General features: G+C 42.6%; 1 protein-coding gene across 4 annotated transcripts in view; it reads left to right on the top strand.

Annotated features, from left to right (window-relative positions):
* The window catches only part of MLLT6 (MLLT6, PHD finger containing), a 362,286-nt gene that overhangs the window by 31,045 nt on the left and 307,091 nt on the right, over positions 1-24,150 (top strand). For all 4 annotated transcript variants that reach the window (XM_073608237.1, XM_073608239.1, XM_073608240.1 and 1 more), the window contains exon 2: positions 4,725-4,804. In XM_073608237.1, the coding sequence (XP_073464338.1) occupies positions 4,725-4,804 (80 nt within the window). The remainder of the gene's footprint in view (positions 1-4,724; positions 4,805-24,150) is intronic.

Below are 24,150 nucleotides of genomic sequence, written 5' to 3'. Positions count from 1 at the left end.
AATCAGAAGAAAAGAGGTTTAACCTTAAACTACCTAGAGGGTTCTTTACTGTAAGAGCGGCAAGGATGTGGAATTCCCTTCCACAGGCGGTGGTCTCAGCGGGGAGCATTGATAGCTTCAAGAAACTATTAGATAATCACCTGAATGACCGCAACATACAGGGATATGTAATGTAATACTGACACATAATCACACACATAGGTTGGACTTGATGGACTTGTGTCTTTTTTCAACCTCACCTACTATGTAACTATATTCTCAGCATTGTAATTGCAATACAAACAATAGTTATATTTGGCAATCCAATATAGGCTTACTTGAAAATACTGCTTTCATGTTGTGAGCACTGCCAGTCTGCTGCCCAACTCTTTCCACAACTTCCTGGATTTCCTGCATGCTTTGCAGCTTCTGCTCTGCTGTTTTTACTTTTGATTTCTAAGGACTATAATTGAAATGCAGTGTGGAAATGAATATATGATTTTCCATTTTGAGTATAGACACATGTTCACATTTCTAGTCTTAAAGCACCAATCATGTTCCCTTTACCTACATAAAGGAATTGTAGATTGGGACAAACACACACTTCTGGTCTATATTATTCTGTATCTTCTTTTGCTAAAGGGCTACACTACCTAAAACTGATTTTTATTTTGTATCAGGTTATGTCTGCTCTGCCATGCCCATCGTGAGTGGTCCCATTCTCCCTGTTCTCTTTTTTTTTTTCTCTCTGGCTTAAATTTAGCTATAATTATATTGTAGGCTCTACAATTTTTGGCAGCCCCATTCCAGTGAGCTATATCGCCAGGGTACATAACCAGTTGTCAGAAACTCCTGAGAAGGGCATGTTTATGGATTGTGCATGCTACAATCAGTTCTGTGAAGAGTTTGTGCTCTGCTAGAATATAAACGTTGTTAGAATTGAATGAGAACGTGGCACACATAGGCCTGGCTCACAAGATTTTGCCATTCTGCTGTGCAGCCTCTTTGATGTTACCTCGCTGGATTAAGGACAGGTAAATATAAGTTAGTTACACTTTTTAAAGAGGAACTGCAGTCTGCTCACATAATTTGTAGTAAAAACATCTTTGCCATTCTGAAGCTTATCTCCAGCCACTTTGCATATTATTTTATATATACTGTGATTCTGTACTTGCCAATTATGCTGCAGAAATCTCCCTCCCCACTGAGTCTGGCTGCAACCATTTTAACTGTAAGCAGCTGAAGCTGCTGCCTGTTCACTTCCTGGATTTACACAGACACACCGGAGGCTCACCTGCAGCTCTCATTGGCCCTCTTATGACTCGCCCCCTCTCCCTTCCTGGCAAACTCTCACAAGCGTTAGAGCTGTTCAGACAAGAAACAGGAAGTGGGCTGTATAAGGTATTTACTGGCAGAAAAAAATGTTTTATTATCCAACGTTAAAACAACAAGGGCAGAAGATTTAATAGGTGGAAAGTTGAAAAAATGACTGACGGTCCGCTTTAAGCTGCGTTTAGCAATAAGTCCATGGCTAGATGAGCATACATAATCTGACATCTCAAGATGTCTTCTTGGCCAGTTCCTTCTCTAAAAACATGTACCGCAGTTGCAAGACTGCTTCTGGTTAGGAAGCAGGGAGGGAGACGTGCAATCGGTCGCAGCTTCAGGTTTTCTACCCTAAATGTGGCCTTACACAGTGAGAATTTCATCTGATTCCTGATGTAACGGCTGAAATTCGCTACGGGTGTAGCCCTGGTGTCACCATCCCTCTCGACATACTTCAAATTTAAAAAAGAAAGAAATTGAACAGAAAATTGTCACCCAAACTGCAGATGCATTTAGCCAACTGTAGCTGCTGTTCGGGTGTTCTAACAGCTGCTGGTACAATAGCTGCAGTGGGAGATTAGTCTGTTTGTACTGTATGGTGTGGATGGAGGAGTCTGGTAGATTAAAGTGATATTCAAGGCAATCCTTTTTTAAAAAGGAAAAAAAAGAACAAACCTGTCATACTCGCCTGCTTTGTGCAGTGGTTTTGCACAAAGCAGCCCTGATCCTCCTCTTCTCGGGTCCCCCCGCCGGCACTCCTGGCCCCTCACTCCTGCCAAGCACCCCCAGAGCAAGCAGTTCGCAATGGGGGCACCCAAGCAGGCTCACTCCCAAGCCGATGCTCTGTGTGTCCATTCACTCACAGAGCCTTGGCTTGGCCCTGCCCCCTCTCTCTCCTAATTGGCTCACTGGCTGTGATTGACAGCAGCTGGAGACAGTGGCTACTACTGCTCTGTCAGCCAATGAGGGAGAGTCCCCAGAGAGCTGAGGCTCTTGTGCATATCACTGGATTGCCATGGTGCTCAGATAGGTATTGGGGGGGGGGGGGCTGCTGCATGCTGCATAGAATGCATGATGGTAAAAAACCTTGATCCTATAGAACCCCTTTAACTGTGTTTGGCCATCTTAACTAATTGCTGATTCCTGAGAATGTCATTAATTCTGATCTCCAGCTTTTACTGACGTCTCAATAGTTAATTTGGGCCAAACTGGTCCAAATTAACTATTTACTTCACTAACTGATGCAGCAGCTCTGTAAACTGAACTGTATGTAGCCTCAGCTACTGTACATACAATATACATTGCTACGTTCCTGCAGCGGGATGGGAACTTTCCATCCCACTTCCGGAAGAAAATTTTGTAGGGCTGAGCACTACTCACCCATTCACAAGCAGCTTTGTATTCTGTGTATGAATACAAGACTTCCTCTGATTAGCTGAGGCGGGTCGATGAAGTTGCAATCTCTGTCTCACTCAGTCAGAGGAAGTTTTGTATTCATATGATACAAAGCTTCCTGTGAATGGCTGGCTGAGCAGCGCTCACTCTGACTCGATTTTGTTTCGGGAGCGGGATGGGAAGTTCCTGTCCAGCTGCCGAAACACAGATCTGTATGTAGCTAAAGCTACTGTATGTAGCCTCAGCTTTATACAGCACCCATACAGTTGTGCTCATAAGTTTAAATACCCTGGCAGAATTCATGATTTCTTGGCTATTTTTCAGAGAATATGAATGATAACATAATTCTTTCACTCATAGTTGGTGTTTGGCTGAAGCCATTTATTTTCAATCAAGTGTGTTTTTACTCTTTTTTTTTTAAAGCATAATCGAAACAGAAACTACCCAAATGACCCTGATCAAAAGTTTACATACCCCAGTTCTTAATACTGTGTATTGCCCCCTTTAACATCAATGCCAGCTTGAAGTCTTTTGTGGTATTTGTGGATGAGGCTCTTTATCTTCTCAGATGGTAAAGCTGCCCATTCCTCTTGGCAAAAAGCCTTCAGTTCCTGTAAATTCTTGGGCTGTCTTGCATGAACTGCACGTTTGAGATCTCCCCAGATTGTCTCAATGATATTGAGGTCAGGAGACTGAGATGGCCACTCCAGAACCTTCACTTTATTCTGCTGTAGCCAATGACAGGTCGATTTGGCCTTTGTGTTTTGGATCATTGTCATGTTGGAATGTCCAAGTACATCCCATGCGCAGCTTCCTGGCTGATGAATGCAAATGTACCTCCAGTATTTTTTGATAACATACTGCATTCATCTTGCCATCCATTTTGAACATATTTCCTGTGCCTTTTGTAGCTCACACATCCCCAAAGCATCAGCGATCCACCTCCGTGTTTCGCAGTAGGAATGGTGTACCTTTCATCATAGGCCTTTTTGACTCCTCTCTAAATGTAGTGGTTATGGTTGTGACCAAACAGCTCAATTTTGGTCTCGTCACTCCAAATGACTTTGTGCCAGAAGGTTTGAGGCTCGTCTCTGTGCTGTTTGGCGTATTGTAATCGGGATACTTTGTGGCATTTGTGTAGTAATGGCTTTCTTCTGGTGACTCGACCATGCAGCCCATCTTTCTTCAAGTGCCTCCTTATTGTGAATCTTGAAACAGCCACACCACATGTTTTCAGAGTCCTGTATTTCACCTGAAGTTATTTGTGTTTTTTTCTTTGCATCCCAAACTATTTTCCTGGCAGCTGTGGCTGAATTCTTGATCTACCTGACCATGGTTTGGTTTCAACAGAACCCCTCATTTTCCACTTCTTGATTAGAGTTTGAACACTGCTGATTGGCAATCTCAATTCCTTGGATATCTTTTTATATCCCTTTTGTGTTTTGTACAGTTCAACTACCTTTTCCTGCAGATCCTTTGACAATTCTTTTCCCCATGACTCAGAATCCAGAAACGTCAGTTGCAGCACTGGATTACAGATGCAAGGGTTTGTCGGGAGTCCAGACACTCATTGACCTTTTAAACACACACTAATTACGAGCAAACCGATCACAGGTGAGGATGGTTACCTTTAATAACCATTCAAACCCCTTTGTGTCAATTTGTGAGCATGTTATCAGACCAAAATTACCAAGGTATGTAAACTTTTGATCAGGGTCATTTGAGTAGTTTCTGTTGTCATTATGATTTTAAAAGAGTAAACACAGTTGAGTTGATTGATAATAAATGGCTTTAGCCAAACACTAACCATGAGAGAAAGAAATGTGTTTGTGTTATCATTCATACTCTGAAAAATGGCCAAGAAATCATAAATTCTGCCAGGGTATGTAAACCTTTGAGCACAACTGTAGCTGCTGTGTCTGTTAGTAAAGTAAATAGTTTGTTTGGACCAGCTGCTGTGCACTGCCATATACACATCTTTTACATTTCTTTTTAGTTCTGTAACGCTTTATCCTTTCTTTCAGCATGTTATGGGATTGTGCAGGTGCCCACAGGACCATGGTTCTGCCGAAAATGCGAATCACAAGAACGAGCTGCCAGAGTGGTGAGTTTGTGACCCATATGAATACTGATATATTCAGGCTTTAAAATGGATGTAAGCCTCAGGCATGAAATATGGGCAAAGCTTATCTTCATCTACTGTGTCTCTGCATGAATCACTTCTAACAGCTTTTCTGAACTCCAAGAGATAACTGGTGATGAGAGGCTGCAGCACGCAGCCTGTGATTGACAGCCACATCTGTGTACTTTCCGTCTACTGTAAGGGGAGGGATGTGTCCCTTCCCTCCAATCAGGGCTCAAAGCTCTTCTCACTGGGCTCTGCAGTGTGAGACTTCAGATCCTTGCCACCTGATTTTCATAGCTTAGAGTTGCTGTGTAAAATACTGTATGTGTTTTTAAAAGCTGTAGAGAGGAGCATGCAACAGATAAATGGGCACAACTTAGGAGGATTTGTTTTATCTCTGTCACTTCACCGGATATATGTAAAGGGTTTTCAACCACTTTAAAGAGTAACTCTGCTTTTGTTGAATAAATAACTAAATAAATTCCCTTTGAGTGAGCTACTGTACTGTATGTACATTTGTAAGTATTTTAATAGCTTCCTGACTGCTGTACATACATCTAGGTCCTCGTGGGGAAGTGGTTATACCAGGATCATAGCTGTAGCTGATCACTTTTACTGGGCATGGGATTCCTGCTGCTGTTTCCAGGCTCTAGAGTGCAGTCAGGGACCCCGGGACCACTGCATCTTGCGTGACTGTCTGGCAATTAATCTAAAAAAAATTTAGAGTGTAAAAAAAAAAAAAAAAAAAAAAAAAAAAAAAAATATTTGTGAATAAAATAATAAAATTTTAAAAAAATTAATTAGAGCTTCCTATCCTCATGCACAAATGCAAACATGCACATAGGTCTTGCACACATATGTAAACGGTGATCGCACAACACATCTAAGGTATCGCTACAGACGGTAGAGTGAGAGCAGTAATTATAGTCCCAGGAGGTTTTTACCGTAGTTTGTTGCCAGTTCATTGGCATGTGGAATTTTAAAGTGTGATATGTTTTCTATTTAATTGACGTAACATCCTTGTTTATAATTTACCTAAAAATTTTGGATTCTATTATGTTTGTGTGCACTAAAATTAAAGTGTATTTTTTTCCAGAACTTTAAGTTTCTTTCTCGAACATCACGGGACACAGAGCCACAGTAATTACTGATGGGTTATAGGGTATCACTGGTGATTGGACACTGGCACACCCTATCAGAAAAGTTCAACCCCCTATATAATCCCTCCCCTTGCAGGGATACCTTAGTTTTTACGCCAGTGTCTTAGGTGATGGACATGTAAAGATGTCCTGTGCTGAGCTCCAGGGGGAAGATCTGATACCCTATACTGGGGCAAGCCAGGCAGACCGGATCCATTCAAAGTGTCCTTTCGTGGCCGAATTGGATGGTACCCGGGCCTCGTGTCTGAAGAAACGAGGTTTTACCTGTAACGCTTCTCTTTTTAGAGAGCTGGACCCCGCATATTAGAAAATGTTTTTTCTAGCCGGGTGCTTTACAGGTCCAGAACTGTGGATCTCCCTATTCGTAGGGGGCCCCAGTCTCTGACGGTTTTTTCTAACGGAGTAGGTTTTCTCCTTTAAGGTAAATGCATGCTATGCCTATTGTGACCACCGGGGGCTGCCAAGAGCACATACCTTCACATGCTGATGTTGGTCTGTGTTCTCCCGCTGCACAGCGTCTCCGGACGGCTCCAGGTAGGATGGGATGGGGGGATTTCTCCTTCACAAATGTTCCCCCCAGGCTAGGGGGAGGCCACAGGTGTCTGAAAAGCGGTTGTACACCACTCTAGCACCGCCGCCATTGCCGCCACCATTGCCGTTACTGGTACAGGCCCATCACCACCGGCCTCTCTCCTTCCTCCATATTGTTTCCGGAGGGTCGGCCAGCGCGGGAAGTGCTCGTTTTTTCAAAATCCCGGGGGGGGGGGGGGGGGCGCGTCAGCACAGGTGCTTAGTCACTCAGGCCAGCTGCAGGCTATTTAAGGCACAGGTGCACACAGCCTTCTGGAGGAACACAGAGCTGACAGGTCGCATGTAAGGTGGGACACAGGCATTCTCCTAGGCAGCATTTATTAAGGTAACACCAGACTGGGCATTTGGTAGCAGGGCTTTTAGCCGGACTACATCGCTCAGCAGTCAGTGTTCATTTTTTGATACCTCCACCTTGTTGCTTTGCACTATGGGTAGAAGAGGTTGAAACACCCCAAGAACCAGAGACTCTAGGGGATCTCGAGTTCTGAGGACCCCCTTTCTGCAGCATCCCCCCCCCCCCCCCCCGAGGTGACAGGGACGGCTAGCCAGAGGGAGCCATTGGGGTCAGGGGCTATACCTGCCTCCGGCACTTCAGCCCCTGTATACATTACACAGGAGGTTTTTTCCTCAACCATTAGTGGTATAGAGGAGAGATTAATGGTCGTGATTACATCTTCACTCAGTGGAAGAAAACGCACCAGGCCTTCCTCTGTTTCCCAAGACCCTCAGGAAGAGGAGCTCTAGGATAAAGGAGACGAATCCCTTTCAGAGGATCGGGATGGGACAGATGATTCCTCTTCTGAGGAATCAGGTGGAGAGGGACCCTCTGCGACTTCCCAGGAGGAGAAAGTCTTAGTGCAGATTCTTACTGGATTGGTCCACTCCACATTTAAGCTGCCCCTATCTGAATCAGTGAAAGAACCCTCTTCTTCTTTGGGGTCACTGAAGCCTCCTCAAACAACACACACTTTTCCTGTTCATAATTTACGTGAAAAGCTCATTTATTCTGAGTGGGATCACCCAGACAGATGTTTTTTTCCGCCGAAAAAGTTTTCAACACTTTATCCGATGGAAGAAAAGTTTATTAAAATGTGGGGAATACCGGCCATTGATGCCGCCATTTCCTCCGTAAACAATAGTCTGACTTGTCCTGTAGACAATGCTCAGATGCTCAGGGATCCTGTAGATAAAAAGATGGAATCCCTATTGAAGGATGTTTTCTGCTTGGCAGGTTCAGTGGCTCAACCTGCAGTTGCAGCGATTGGAGTCTGTCAATACTTAAGAGACCATGTTAAGCAGGTTATCAGAGTATTACCTGAACAGCAGGCCCAGGGGTTGGCTAACCTTCCTGTGACCTTATGTTACGTTGTTGACGCCATCAGACATTCTATCGTGCAAACCTCTCGTCTTTCACTGGGGTTGGTGCATATACGTAGAATCCTGTGGTTGAAAAATTGGTCAGCCAAAGCACCATGTAAGAAGCTGCTGGCTGGGTTTCCATTTCGTGGTGTAAGGTTGTTTGGAGAAGACTTGGATGAATATATCAAGAAAATCTCTGGTGGGAAAAGTACTCTCTTACCTGTCAAGAAGAGTAAGCGTCCCTCTTTCAAACGGACTCTTTCCCCAGCGCCAGGGGCTTCAGCCTCCAGGCAGTCTCGACAGCCTCCTCTGTCTGGGTTCAGAAACAAGAGTCAACCCCAGGAACAAAAGAAGCCCTGGGGGAAGAAGCCTACTAGGCAAAACACTAAGACCTCTTCATGAAGGGGCGCCCCCGCTCGCTCGAGTGGGGGGAAGACTGCGACAGTTCTCGCAGCTCTGGCAGGAGGACTTCCAGGACAGATGGGTAATCCCCACAGTAACCTTGGGGTACAAGCTGGAGTTTCAGGAATTTCCCTCTCCTCGGTTCCTCAGATCAAGTGTCCCCAGAGACCCAGAGAAGAAGCAGTTGCTCCTTCTAGCGTTAGAGCGACTTTTGTCGCAGGAGGTCATTATAATGGTTCCCGCAAAGGACCAGGGATTGGGCTTCTATTCCAACCTTTTTACGGTCCAAAAACCAAATGGGGATGTCAGACCCATTCTGGATTTAAGGGATCTGAACCGATTCCTAAGATTTCAGTCCTTCCGCATGGAATCAATTCGGACAGTAGTCTCCACCCTGCAGGGAGGAGAATTTCTGGCATCGATAGACATCAGAGATGCATATCTGCATGTGCCCATTTTTCCTGCTCATCAGAAGTTTCTGCGCTTCGAGATAGGAGGGCGCCATTTCCCATTTGTGGCTCTGCTTTTTGGGATAGCCACTGCACCTCGGGTGTTCACAAAGGTCTTGGCCCCTCCTCTGGCCAGATTAAGGGCTCAGGGTATAGCTGTCATAGCATACCTAGATGACCTGCTACTGATAGAACGGTCGGTAGCCTCCTTGAACGGGAACTTGAGAACCACAGTCAAGTATCTGGAACACCTAGGTTGAATCCTCAACCTAGAAAAATCTTTCCTAAAACCAGTAAGAAGACTGGAGTATTTAGGTCTGATCATAGATACAAGCCAGGAGAAAGTATTTCTACCTCAGGCAAAGATCGCTGCTTTAAGGGAGCTGATTCTGGCAGTCAGAACCAAGAAGGTTCCTTCTGTCCGCCTTTGTATGAGGCTGCTAGGGAAGATGGTGTCTTCATTCGAAGCAGTTCCTTATGCTCAGTTTCATTCAGGACTGCTGCAACACAGTATTCTGTCAGCCTGGAACAGGAAGGTTCAGGCATTAGACTTTCTGATGCACCTGTTTAAGGCGGTGCATCAGAGCCTCAATTGGTGGCTCATTCCCGAAAATCTGCAGAAGGGGAAATCCTTTCTGCCAATTACCTGGACGGTGGTAACAACAGATGCCAGTCTGTCAGGTTGGGGAGCAGTTCTGGAACAGTCTGCGGTTCAGGGGGTATGGTCCAAGACAGAGAGGACCTTACCCATCAACATTCTGGAAATCTGTGTGGTAGGTCGAGCCCTAAAGGCCTGGGCTATCAGGCTACAGGGTTGCCCGGTCAGGATTCAGTCCGACAATACCACAGCAGTGGCCTATGTCAGTCATCAGGGAGGTACCAGGAGCCGAGCTGCTCAAAAAGAGGTGAACCAGATCTTAGTCTGGGCAGAGAGGCATGTATATCGGCAGTTTTCATTCCGGGGATAGAGAACTGGCAGGCGGACTATTTAAGTTGCCAGAAGTTACTTCCAGGGGAATGGTCTCTACATCCTGACGTCTTTTGGAACATATGCCAAAGATGGGGGGTTCCAGATGTAGATCTCTTTGCATCCCGATTCAACAAAAAGACAGATTTGTGGCAAGAACAAGAGATCCTCTTGCATGCGGGACGGATGCGTTGGTGATTCCGTGGCATCGGTTCTCACTGATTTATGCATTCCCGCCTATTCTGCTACTGCCGCGACTTCTTCGCAGGAAAGGAAGTCAGTACTTCTGGTGGCCCCCGCTTGGCCCAGAAGGACGTGGTATGCAGAAATAGTAAGGATGACGGTAGGTTCCCCGTGGACACTACCAGTACGACCAGACCTGTTATCTCAAGGTCCAGTGTTCCATCCTGCCTTACAAACGCTAAATTTGACGGTTTGGCTATTGAGACCCACGTTCTGAAGAGTCGTGGGCTTTCAGGTTCTGTGATAGCTACCTTGATCAATGCAAGGAAGCCAGCTTCCAGAATGATTTATCATAGAGTCTGGAAAGCTTATGTATCCTGGTGTGAATCCATGGGTTGGCATCCCAGAAAATATGTGATAGGTAGAATTCTTGATTTTCTACAATTGGGTTTAGAGATGAAGCTGGCGTTGAGTACCATCAAGGGCCAGGTCTCGGCCTTATCAGTATTATTTCAACGACCACTTGCTTTGCATTCTTTGGTCCGAAACTTTATCCAAGGGGTGACGCGTCTTAATCCTCCGGTTAGGGCGCCCCTAAACCCCTGGGACTTGAACTTGGTTCTGGCTGTGTTACAGAAACAGCCTTTTGAACCAATAAATCAGATTCCTTTGGTCTTGTTGACAAGGAAGTTAATCTTTCTGGTAGCCATTTCTTCTGCTAGAAGAGTATCAGAATTAGCAGCCCTTTCCTGTAAGGAGCCTTATTTGATTATACACAAGGATAGAGTGGTACTGCGCCCTCATCCTAGTATTTTACCAAAGGTGGTTTCTGATTTTCATTTAAACCAGGACATTGTTCTGCCTTCCTTTTTTCCAGATCCCTGTTCTCCGGAAGAGAGATCACTACATTCATTTGATGTAGTAAGAGCAGTCAAGGCCTATCTCGAGGCAACTGCTCAGATTCGCAAAACGGATGTTGTGTTTGTGCTGCCAGAGGGTCCCAATAGAGGACAGGCAGCGTCAAAAGCTACCATTTCTAAATGGATTCGACAGTTGATTATTCAGGCTTACGGTTTGAAACAGAAGATTCCTCCGTTTCAGATCAGGGCACATTCCACAAGGGCTATTGGTGCTTCTTGGGCAGTGCATCACCGGGCCTCTATGGCTCAGATCTGCAAGGCCGCAACCTGGTCTTCAGTCCATACATTCACCAGATTCTATCAGGTGGATGTGAGAAGGCATGAGGATATCGCCTTTGGGCTTAGTGTGCTGCAGGCAGCGGTACAGGGTCCTCAGGTCTGATTGCACCCTACTTGGTCGTGGTTCCCCCCCCTCTCAGATAGCATTGCTCTGGGACATACCATCAGTAATTACTATGGCTCTGTGTCCCGTGATGTTCGAGAAAGAAAATAGGATTTTTTTAAAACAGCTTACCTGTAAAATCCTTTTCTTTCGATGGACATCACGGGACACAGAGGTCCCGCCCCTCTTCTAATACACTATATTGCTTGGCTACAAAACTGAGGTATCCCTGCAAGGGGAGGGATTATATAGGGGGTTGAACTTTTCTGATAGGGTGTGCCAGTGTCCAATCACCAGTGATACCCTATAACCCATCAGTAATTACTGTGGCTCTGTGTCCCGTGATGTCCATCGAAAGAAAAGGATTTTACAGGTAAGCTGATTTTTTGATAAACCACTGCTCAAATATTGTGTGACATAAATTCTACAACAGCCACCATTGTTCTTCTCCAGGGTCTTTGCTTTCAGAAAATATATACAATGAGGGGAAAAAAGTATGTGATCCCCTGCTGATTTTGTACGTTTTCCCACTGACAAATGATCATTCTATAATTTTAATAGTAGGTTTATTTTAACAGTGAGAGACAAAATAGCAACAAAAATATCCAGAAAAATGCATTTAAAAAGAGTTATAAATGGATTTGCATTTTAATGAGTGAAATAAGTATTTGACCCCTTTGCAAAACATGACTTAGTACTTGTTGGCAAAACCCTTGTTAGCAATCACAGAGGTCTGATGTTTCTTGTAGGTGGTCACCAGGTTCGCACACATCTCAGGAGGGATTTTGTCCCACTTCTTCTTCTCTTTGCAGATCCTCTCCAAGTCATTAAGGCTTTGAGGCTAAAAAAGGGGGGGGGGGGGAGCGAGGAGGGAGAAGGTTGGAACTTTACACAAAGCATTTGGTTGCAATTGGGTAAATTGGTGATCATATAAAATATTTATTAATTTTATATACACACACACACACACACACACACACACACACACACACACACACACACACACACACACACACACGTAATGCTGGTAGCAATTTAAAAAACGGTTAAACATAATAATAACATTGACATTTTCATAATAAAAATCCCATAGTTCACCAAAATTTCATGAATGTAAACATAAATATGTAAATATGTTGCAAAGTAGTGCCTGCATGACCTATGGCCTCACTAATCCTGTTGTGAATGTGAGTATGACAAAATAACATAAATGTATTTATAAATGGCATCTGGCAGCTGTACGCGTTTAATGGCTTTGAGCCACTCATCAGGAGTCATTATATATATATATATATATATATATATATATATATATATATATATATATATATATATATATATATATATATATATATATATATATATATATATATATATATTATATAATATCTGCATAATCTGACATGTATCAACATGGACAAGGGTAGGGTAAAAGGACCCCCCCCCCCCCCAAAGGCATGTTTACTTACTGTAGTCTATGCATTGCTAGTATAATTCTGAAAATTGTGAGCCACTCGGGGACATCCATTGCCGGGAGCTGTGGTGGACAGCTCAGCGATGGCGCCCAAAACAGACATCAATGAGGGCAGGCATGGGACAATAAGGCACTCCTAGTGTGAGGTGGAAATGGTAAGTTAACCAAACAATTGGGGTCTCTGTGGGGAATATGAAATTAATTAGGAACTGGGTTGGTGAAGAGGGTAATGGGTATGGAAGTGAAAGCTGGCAGCACTAAGCAGAGAGTGAAATGAGAATAAGTGAGGGAAAGAAGAAAGTTGCCCTCCAAGACCACTGCGAAGTAGGAAGGAGTGGAAAACAAAAGTAAGGTGACTTGTGAGGGCAAAGAGTACATGGTGCTGGAGGAGGAGGAGGACTGAGATCCAAGGTGATGCATAAGATCCAGTGTGCAAAGTGCCCTGAGTGCCAAACCCACCCGGGAGGATGCCCATATAGGCCCCACCACAGGACAGCCACCATCGTCATGCATGCGTTGCAGAGTGAGAGGGGGTCATAGACAGCATTACTCCTCCTCCAAACATGACGAGTTGAGTTGATGCCAAAGAGCTTGATTTTGGTCTCATCTGACCACAACACTTTTGCCCAGTTCTCCTCTGAATCATTCAGATGTTCATTAGCAAACTTCAGACGGGCCTGTACATGTGCTTTCTTGGCCAGGGGGACCTTGTGGGCGCTGCAGGATTTCAGTCCCTTACAGCATAGTGTGTTACCAATTTGTTTTCTTGGTTACTATGGTCCCAGCTGCCTTGCGATCATTGACACCATTCTCCCGTGTAGTTCTGGGTGGATTCCTCACTGTTCTCATGATCATTGAAACTCCATGAGGCGAGATCTTGCATGGAGCCCCAGACTGAGGGAGATTGACAGTTAATTTATGTTTATTCCATTCGCAAATAATTGCACCAACTTACAGGTCTTTAGTCTTGGCCATAGTGGAGAGATTGTAATCTGATTTGATTGATTGCTTCTGTGGATAGGTGTCTTTTATACAGGTAGCAAGCTGAGATTAGGAGTACTCCATTTAAGAGAGCGCTCCTAATCTCAGCTCGTTACCTGTATAGAAGACACCTGGGAGCCAGAAATCTTGCTAATTGATAGGGGATCAAATACTTATTTCACTCAATAAAATGTAAATACATTTATAACTTTTTTTGAAATGTGTTTTTCTGGATATTTTTACTATTCAGTCTCTCACTGTTAAAATAAACCTACCATTAAAATTATAGACTGATCATTTCTTCGTCAGTGTGCAAACGTACAAACTCAGCAGGGGATAAAATACTTTTTTTCCCTCACTGTATAATATATTCTAATTCCTATTGCAGAGGATACCTAAAATCTTTTTTGTATCTCAGTGCAAACTTCTGGGAAAATAAGTGAGCCAATCACTTAAGCAGAAAATGACATTTCTAGGGAAGTTCTGTGCCCCAGCTAAGTACAGGAGACATCCAGGTTGGCATAAAATGACAACAACTGCAGGTTGAAAACTAAAGGTAATTTTTATTAACATTGAATTACAATATAGTCGGTGTAGCAATTGTATGTGCCATATCTATTTTTTCGTTTGCTATAGTTTTTTCACAAAAGTGAAGTTACCCTTTAAGAATGTTCTGGCTCTATAGAAACGCCATAACCTTTTTTTGTTTTCTTCTTCAAAATTTTCAAAGCGCGCAAGGGTTAGAATGCCTATCAGGGTTTTTTTGTTTTATTTTTTTTTTTTATATGGCTCTCCGTTTTTACTTCCGTTTTTTTTTCTCCTCTGGTGCTACACACGATGAGAAAATCAGAAGAAAGGTTCTGTACAGGGGACAATCGTTTGTTCGATTTTGGTATAGTGTGTACACAACTTTCAACATCCGATTCAGACTTTGCAAATGAAATTTTCTGAAGGGACAAACTCCAAATTTTTTCTCATACATGAACAGAACAAACGATTTAACTTGTACCATTTTTGTACAAGAAAAATTTAGAAACGAAAGACTGCGCATGATCAGGAACAATGAACAGCAAAAAAAACCCTTTGTCGTACATTTATTTCTTTCCTCGGTTCTGACTTGATGTGAAAACATCGGGCGATTGTTCCCCCGATTTTCCAGCCTTAGGTCTGGTACACAAGCGATCTCTCATTGCAGTTCAATAGAAGTACAGTCTTTTTCCAAAAGAAGATTGAATACTCTACCTGTCTGCAACCTTATGCTGCTCAGCCTTGGTGGTCTCATGGAGTCCTGCATGGAAATAGTGTGGACACTTGGTGTACATTTTTCAATGGCATTCAGAAGGATTTATTACTTGCCCCCTCATAAAAATGTAGCAAATATTCATGTCATCCTGAAACCGGGGAAGATCATGATGATTGTGGGAATTATCATTATATCGCTTTAATAAAAGTTGAGCTTAAAATTGATTGATTAAATTCTAGTTATGAGAATAGATTCTGTTCTACCACAATATAACCAAAGTTTGTCCCATTTAAACGAGAAGGGTTATAGATATTATTTTGGCCATTCATGCTAGTTGGGAAAACAGCTAAAAGATTCGGCATGCTTCTCGCCCTTGACTTCCAAAAGGCCATTGACTCTATGGCCTCATTCACACTGGACATTTGGTCATCTCTTTTAGATGCCTTTCCTCTGGGCAGCAGCATTTTGGAAGAAAAAAAGCTTGACTCTTGTAAACGCGTGTAACACATTTAGGCGCGTCAATCGATTGGACATTTAATTAATTTCATTGGTCAGAATAATAATTTATTCTGGCTCTTGAAATTAACGGTCAAGTGTTAAACCTGTTATCACGTATTTACATTTATTAATCGTTTTTCTGTCAAAATGCTGCTGCTGAAGGATGCCCTAGTAATGGGGTTTCTTTTCTGCCTCTAAACACGCCGCCTTTAAACTGTTCTAAATGCCTGTGTACATGGTCACTTAGGCTAACATGCAGGGGAATTTAGAGGCAGAAATAAAAATCCCAGACACCCCTAACAGTGTTAAAAGTGCCTAATGTGCATGAGGTCAATAGCTTGAATACTTTTTTTTTTTTTTTTTTTTTTTTTTTTTTTTATATACATCTTGAAGAAATAATGGGTTCCAGCCAAACTTTCAAACTATATTAATCCCTTTTTTTATATCATGAACCCATGGTGTCTCTGACAGTCAAGGGTTACAAGTCTCAGTGTTTTCACATATTTGGCAGCACAGAATGGCCCCAAGTAAGATGGGTTGTCCATTGCCCCTGATTCTATTCATTTTAGCACTGGGACACTTGACGATAAAGATTAGAGAAAACTCAAAAATTGGAGGCATTATGTGTAGGGGACAGTATCATTCATGTCAGTATCTGACTGTCAGTCAGCATCTCTCCTCTCTGCTCCTCCACGCTCACTGGAGCGCTGAGTTGCGGGGAGCGCTCAGCGGCTCACTGAGACAGCCATCAGTCAAGGCAGCTGGCGAATCCAGACTTCGGAAGTCGGGATGACGTGCTACCTCGACTGATTGCAGTGACGTCAGCGAAGAGCAGACTTCAGACCTTCCTCAGACTTTCTGCTGAAAACGGGTCACAGGAGTGCAAAACGAATTGCACTCCTGTGACCCTTAGAAGAAGCCCAGCCTAAAAAGCTCAGGCTGTACTTCTCATTTTAATGTTTTACTATACAACAATTTTCTATAATCTCAGGCCTTAGTTAATCAGTCCTATTCCTGAGCACTAAACATATCTTTAGACAATCAGACCCTTCTCAAAGTGGTTCTAGAAGCAGGAAATCCTTTTTTCGTTCCTTGCATTAAGGTAAAAAATATCCCAGTAGTTGTATCGACTACCCTTAACCCCCCCCCCCCCCCCCCCCTTTTTATACTTGTCTAAATCATATCTTGATCCAGCATTGTGCTCGAGTGAATCAGCACTACTTTCTGTTTCTTTCCGCACAGGATTCAGTGAGAGCCCTTGGCTCCTGCTGCTGGCAATCAAATCCTGTGAGGAATGACCAGGGCCGAACCGAGCTGTGTGTATGAATACATACACACACCCATCCCGGCTAAGGAAAAAGCTTGCACGTGTGCCACCATAGAAAGCGGCTTCCTATGGTGGCACACAGAAGAGAAGGAGCAGAGATCCTTGATCTCCTTTTTTTTATTTCAGGGAAAGAAAAAGAGCCTTTTAATATAACTTCAGCATTCTAAGCAACATCCGATTCAGATGGACATCAGATACTTTCCCTTATCTGGGAATAAACCTAAAATACTCAGTCCAAACATTATATCAGAACAAGTAGCCTTCATTATCCGGAGACTTAGACCGATGGGAAGGGATAACCCACCATCATAGTTTTCTGTGAAAATAAATATCTTACTTAGAATTTTATATTTGTTTTGGACTTTACCCATTGAGCTTTTTGGTTGGTGATTGTAAGGTTTTCCAAAATAAGATACCAACTGTCTCATCTGATTAAATTTTGATTAAATTTCACTTGCTACAGTTGAAACCAGCATGGATGTCAATAGAATCCTCTACTTGTACCCCAAAGTTGATTAATTATGTTATGTAGATGCCGCATAAAGATAGACCTACAATTCTATGGACATCACCATCATTCTCCTTAAACCTTTGGAATCTGTGTACAGTCCATAAATTTAAATCTCCCTATAGCCCTAAAGCTCCAATATTAAACAATCAAGCCTTCTCCACAGGTCTAACTTTTAGGGTGTTTTTTTGTGGCAGTCAAATAATAGTTTTTTGTTTTTTTTTTTAAGAATTGTGGATTTTTGTATTATGTCAAAACAAATTTTTAGAAGGAAAACATCAGCTACCAATTGCAGAGGCTTATTGGGATATACAGGTAACCCATTTCTTGCAGGCATTAGAACACCTCTCTGATTTAGCAACTATGATGTCAGTAGAACATCTTTGCAAAAAACAAGATGCCTGGTCACATTTCTGCAATATACAGTATGAGGTGCTCAACTCAAATTCTGAAAAATATATGGTTAGGTGGGAACAAGATTTGGATGAAGACCTAGACCCTGCAAAGCGAGATTGGCTCTCACAGCATCTAAATCCCAAACACCTCCATTATTAAAGTCAACTATAAAATACTTCTAAGATGGTATATGGTACCTACAGTAGTAGCTTCTCCTGTCCCAGGTACCTCCCCTGAATATTTCAGAGGATGTGGACAGGAGGTAACAGAATATCACATATGGTGGACGTGTCCAAAAGTTTAAAGAGGTTATGGATCTAAGTTATAACTTTATTCTTCAATTCGGACAACCCTCAAAAAGTCCCTCTGGCAAGCCCTGTTAGGTCGACCATTGGAAGAGAAACTGAGACCTACTAGAAAACTCATTTTGTGTTTTTGTCAGCTAGGATGAAAAATTGTCAGCAATTTGAATGATAACATTTATTTGAAAAAATATAGGACCCATTGGTAATCTAAACAAATTCTGTTGCTTGTTGGACACGCAGGATGGCAGGAGGGGTGTCATTCACCTCCTTATTTCTTTTTCTCTTCTCTTTCTTTTTTTCCCCTATTCAAGTGTATTGAATTTATTTGTATTCAATCATACATACAGTGCCTTGAAAAAGTATTCATACCCCTTGACATTTTCCACATTTTGTCATTTTACAACCAAAAACATAAATATGTATTTTATTTTGATTTTATGTGCTAGACCTACACAAAGTGGCACATAATTGTGAATTGGAAAGAAAATGATAAATGGTTTTCAAATTTCTTTACAAATAAATATCTGAAAAGTGTGGCATGCATTTGTAGTCAGCCCCCTTTACTCTGATACCCCTAACTAAAATCTTGTGGAACCAATTGTCTTCAGAAATCACATAATTGGTAAATAGAGTCCACATGTGTGTAATTAAATTTTGAGAAATACAGCTGTTCTGTGAAGCCCTCAGAGGTTTCTTGGAGAACCTTAGTGAACAAACAGCATCATGAAGGCCAAGGAACACACCAGACAGGTGTGGGATAACGTTGTGGAGAAGTTTAAAGCAGAGTTAGGTTATAAAAAAAAATATTCCCAAGCTTTGAACATCTCACAGAGCACTGTTCAATCCACCATCTGAAAATGGAAAGTACGGCACAACTACAAACCTGTAAAAAGGAAAATATTACTGCGTTGTCATAAATTTAAAATCGCGTGAAAAGGAGCAGCAACATCCTGTGACAAACACTATTCTAAAATAAAGTTGCGTATGGAAACGAAATGTGCATAAATTATAATAGGTTATAAAGTCCATCCAATTAAGTGACATCCAACGTGACAATATATATCAGTGCAGAAAGAGGACTTCCATTTCTAGTTTCACTGCCGATTACCGACTCCCTATGATCTCCTATTGTGATCTCTCGTAATAGGAGATCATAGGGAGTCGGTAAGTGGCAGTGAGAGCAGAGGTGGAAGTCCTACTTCTGCACATCACTTTTCCATTGGTGTACTGATATTGTCATGTTGGATGTCACTTCATTGGATGGACTTTATAACCTATTACAACTACAGACCTACCAAGATATGTCCGTCCACCTAAACTTACAGGCCGTGCAAAGAGAGCATGAATCAGAGGGGCAGACAAGAGGCCACAGCTCAGGTGGAGAATCTGTCCAAAGGACAACTATAAGTCGTGCACTCCACAAATCTGGCCTTTATGGAAGAGTGGCAAGAAGAAAGCCATAAGAAGTCCCGTTTGCAGTTTGCGAGAAGGCATGTGGGGGGCACAGTAAACATGTGAAAGTGCGCTGGTCAGATGAGACCAAAATTGAACTTTTTGGCCTAAAAGCAAATTGCTATGTGTGGTGGAAAACTAATGCCCCGTACACACGGTCGGACTTTGTTCGGACATTCCGACAACAAAATCCTAGGATTTTTTCCGACAGATGTTGGCTCAAACTTGTCTTGCATACACACGGTCACACAAAGTTGTCGGAAAATCCGATCGTTCTAAACGCGGTGAAGTAAAACACGTACGTCGGGACTATAAACGGGGCAGTGGCCAATAGCTTTCATCTCTTTATTTATTCTGAGCATGCGTGGCACTTTGCCCGTCGGATTTGTGTACACACGATCGGAATTTCCGACAACAAATTTTGTTGTCGGAAAATTTTATGTCCTGCTCTCAAACTTTGTGTGTCAGAAAATCCGATAGAAAATGTGTGATGGAGCCTACACACGGTCGGAATTTCCGACAACAAGGTCCTATCACACATTTTCCGTCGGAAAATCCGACCGTGTGTACGGGGCATAACACTGTACATCATCCTAAACACACCATCCCCTCTGTGAAATGTGGTGGCAGAATCATGTTGTGGGGAGGCTTTTCTTCAGCAGGGACAGGGAAGCTGGTCAGGGTTGATGGGAAGATCAATGGAGCCAAATACAGGGCAATCTTAGAAGAAAACCTGTTGGAGTCTGCAAAAGATTTGAGACTGGACTGGAGGTTCACCTTCCAGCAGGACAACGACCCTAAACATACAGCCAGAGCTACAATGGAATGGTTTAGATTAAAGCATATTCATGTGTTAGAATGGCCCAGTCAAAGTCCAGACCTAAATCCAATTGAGAATCTGTGGCAAGACTTGAAAATTGCTGTTCACAGACGCTCTGCATCCAACTTGACAGAGCTTGAGCTATTTTGCAAAGAACAATGGGCAAAAATGTCACTTTCTAGATGTGCAAAGCTGGTAGAGACATACCCAAAAAGACTTGCAGCTGTAATTGCAGCGAACGGTGGTTCTACAAAGTATTGACTCAGGGGGGCTGAATAGAAATGCACGCCACACTTTTCACATTTATTTGTAAAAAAAATGTTGAAAACCATTGATCGTTTTCCTTCCACTTCACAATTATGTGCCACATTGTGTTGGTTTATCACGTAAAATCCCAATATAATTTATTTACCTTTTTGGTTGTAACAGTACAAAATGTGGGAAATGTCAAGGGGTATGAATACGTTTCCAAGGCACTGTACATCTGGATTTTTTACATCCTGGTTGAGTAAGATACAGGTTTCACTGTAGGGGTATAATTTTTCTATAGAACAAGAAGCAGATAACAGAATTTAGATGTTACCCCAAAAGGAGGCATGTATCGTCTGGGAAACTACTGTAAATCATTTGCCTATGATAAGACTCGGATAAAAAATATGTTTGTATTCTGTATGTACACGTTTATAATAACAAACATTTGTCCACTGACAAAGATATGATCAGTCTATAATTTGAATGGTAGGTTTATTTTAATAGTGGGAGAATAACAGCAAAAAATCCAGAAAAATGCATTTCAAAAAAGTTATTAATTGATTTGCATTTTAATGAGTAAATCAGTATTTTGACCCCTTCACAAATCATGACTTAGTTAATGACTTAGTACTTGGTGGCAAAACCCTTGTTGGCAATCACAGAGGTTAGACGTTTCTTGTAATTGGCCACCAGGTTTGCACACATCTCACGAGGGACTTTGTCCCACTCCTCTTTGCAGATCCTCTCCAGTTCATTAAGGTTTTGAGGCTGACCTTTTGGAAACTCGAGCCTTTGGCTCTCTCCACATATTTTCTATAGGATTAAAGTCTGGAGACTGGCTAGGCCACTCCAGGACCTTATTGTGCTTCTTGAGCCACTCCTTTGCCTTGGCCGTGTGTTTTGGGTCATTGTCCTGCTTGGAATACCCATCCATGACTCTTTTTTCAATGCCCTGGCTGAGGAAAAGAGATTCTCATCCAAGATTGGATGGTACATGGCCCCATGCATTGTCTCTTTGATATGGTGAGGTTGTCCTGTCCCCTTAGCAGAAAAACACCCCCAAAGCATAATGTTTCCACCTCCATGTTGAAAATCCCTATAGGCGACGCTTTAAAAATATTTACAGGTTCCATGTTTTGAGTTACAGAGGAGTGCAGCGCAATAGAAATGTACACATGTAGAAATAATGATAGGATATCTGTGAATGGATTGTGGAAATAAAAGTCCTTAATAACTCATAGATGGGATAGAATCACACTCTTGATCGAAAATAGGACAGATGATTTCTTCACTGATACTCTTGCAAATTAAATCTGTGGGAAATTGCGCTTACCAGAAGTGATGGACCTCTAGATTATAGGAGGTCATGCGAGCCTGATAACCAGAAGCTTCAGCAAAGCAGCTTGGATCCCTTGGATATTATCCTCATGCAAGCTGGAGACCGTATACTTCTTAAATCACAGCACTCTGAATTTCCTTAACAAGATCCTATCAGAATGATTTGTATTTGTCTATCCAGCTCTGAGTTTTTCACAGCTGTGCCCCACGCCCAGTCCTGTGTACAATGTTAGGAGACCCAGCCAATAAGTCCCCAGATCTCACCTCTAGGCTGGGAAGCCTGAAATAAAAAAAAAAAAAAAACGAAAAAAACCCAAACAAACGATCCTAGTTTCCCAGCCGAGGCGGCATCTTAACATCGTGCCCGGCCTCCGAACAACCATAGAGACTCCGGGGACCATCTGGCCAACCGAAAATCTCTATCGTCAGCATCCGGCACCAGCGGATCCCTTCTCCGGTTCACCAATCACACGTTGAGTCCATAGAAGCACCGGAGAGCAGCGTGGGTTAAATGTGTCCTTAGGGAGGGGATTGCTAACTGTAGGTGTTGCTCTGAATGGGGGAAGACCAAGATCAGTCTTCCTGCTTATCAGGAACACAAGATCTCTATCTTCTCCCCTGTCAGAACAGCGATCTGCCTTGTTTACATAAGCAAGCCGTCGTTCTGCTTCTCTCGGGAACGATTGCGGGTGGCCAACGGACATCAGGTCCGCTGGACCTGCTTATTGGCTCGACCTCTGTCCAATCAGCACGCGATTGCCCCCCCTATGGCTATTGCACGAAATCACGTACAGGTACATGATTTCACACAATAGAGCCGACCTGCCGCAGTACATGTACGTTGGGCGGTCGGCAAGTGGTTAAAGGTCATGTACTGCTTTTTAGGAATATGTAAATATTTGAATATCTATAGCCTTGCTGTAGTCTTGCTTTAAATATCTGTCTACATTAGGTCATCAAGGTGCCAAAATGTTATAGTCCATGAATCCACTTTGTTTGCTTAGTAGACCGTTCCTTTTAAAGCGGCGTAGAGCAAAAAGCCCTTTCCATCAAAAAAAGTTAAATTTTTTTACATTTGGGAAGGTCAGTGACCCCCTACTAATCCCACATTAACAAAAAACCCTGTTTTATGCACTACCGCAGACTGGAAATACTATCTTGTCCAAACCTCAGGTAAGGCAGGTAAGGGAGATCAGCAAAATCAGTTAGGTGTCTGGACCCGTGGAGCATAACCTGCCACTGAGATTTTTCTTTAAAATATTTTAGGGACTTTGCTGAACCGATGGAGACATTTGTCTGTGGCACAGTCCTTTTTTTTTAGCCATGGATACTGATTTGTGACTTTACAGACAAACTACCAGTCCAGATGGGATCGCCCAATCATGTACCAACATACCTCGCACAACTCCAAACAATAAATAATGCAAAGTTGTTGATGGGACTTTTAAGGGGTCAATATAAATGTATAACATAATCACAAATCAAAATCCATATAGCAGTTATTTAAAAAGAAACCAATCTATTGATCTTTAACCACTTGCTTACCGCCTGCCGTCATTACACATCGGCTGTTTGATGACTCTCCCGAAAGCCTTGTATATTTTTCAGTGTCTTCCGATAAATATTCCCGTGGCCTATTTTAAAACTTAGATTGATACTACAAAAGTTTATATTGAATAATAGGGGCAGTCATATTGCCTATAAAATTTTGAGTAGACCAAAGGAAAGGGGAGGACTATTCCTTCCAGATTTGGAAAAATACCACGCGGCGGCAGTACTACGGAGAGTCATGGACTGGGTGCATGGTTCTCCGTATAAAAAATGGGTGCCATTAGAGGCAGAGCTGAGTAAATCAGCTCTGAGCAAGATTATTTGGATCCCAAGGCAGTATACAGGTTCCTCTAGAGAAATGGCCCCAATTACCATAGAAACACTGAGAATATGGGATAAACTTTTTAAAAATACATTTTGGCAATATAATAGTCCTTTGATGCCGTTGACAGGTAAAAATTATTTCCCCTCCAGGTAAGGATAATAAATTGTACTTAAAATGGACTTCCTCGGATTATTTGAGGTTAAAGGATGTCCTGAACGGAAATGTCCTCTGTTCACTATTAGAACTGTGAGGAAAATATGGGGTAACATCATGGGATACATGGAGGTATAGACAACTTCAACTTGTAGAATCTCTTCCGAAACCCCTTTCGCTCAGTTGGTGAGCTAAATTCATGGGAAAGATTAGTCGATCAAGGGGGGATTTCCAATGTATATAGGATGTTGATGATGCCCCAAGATGAGGAATCCCTGTGTCCCTTGGA

The sequence above is a fragment of the Aquarana catesbeiana genome, linkage group LG12 (genome assembly GCF_042186555.1).
Source record: "Aquarana catesbeiana isolate 2022-GZ linkage group LG12, ASM4218655v1, whole genome shotgun sequence".
In the NCBI taxonomy this organism is placed as follows: Eukaryota; Metazoa; Chordata; class Amphibia; order Anura; family Ranidae; genus Aquarana; species Aquarana catesbeiana.
This window is presented reverse-complemented; position numbering and strand designations above follow the sequence as displayed.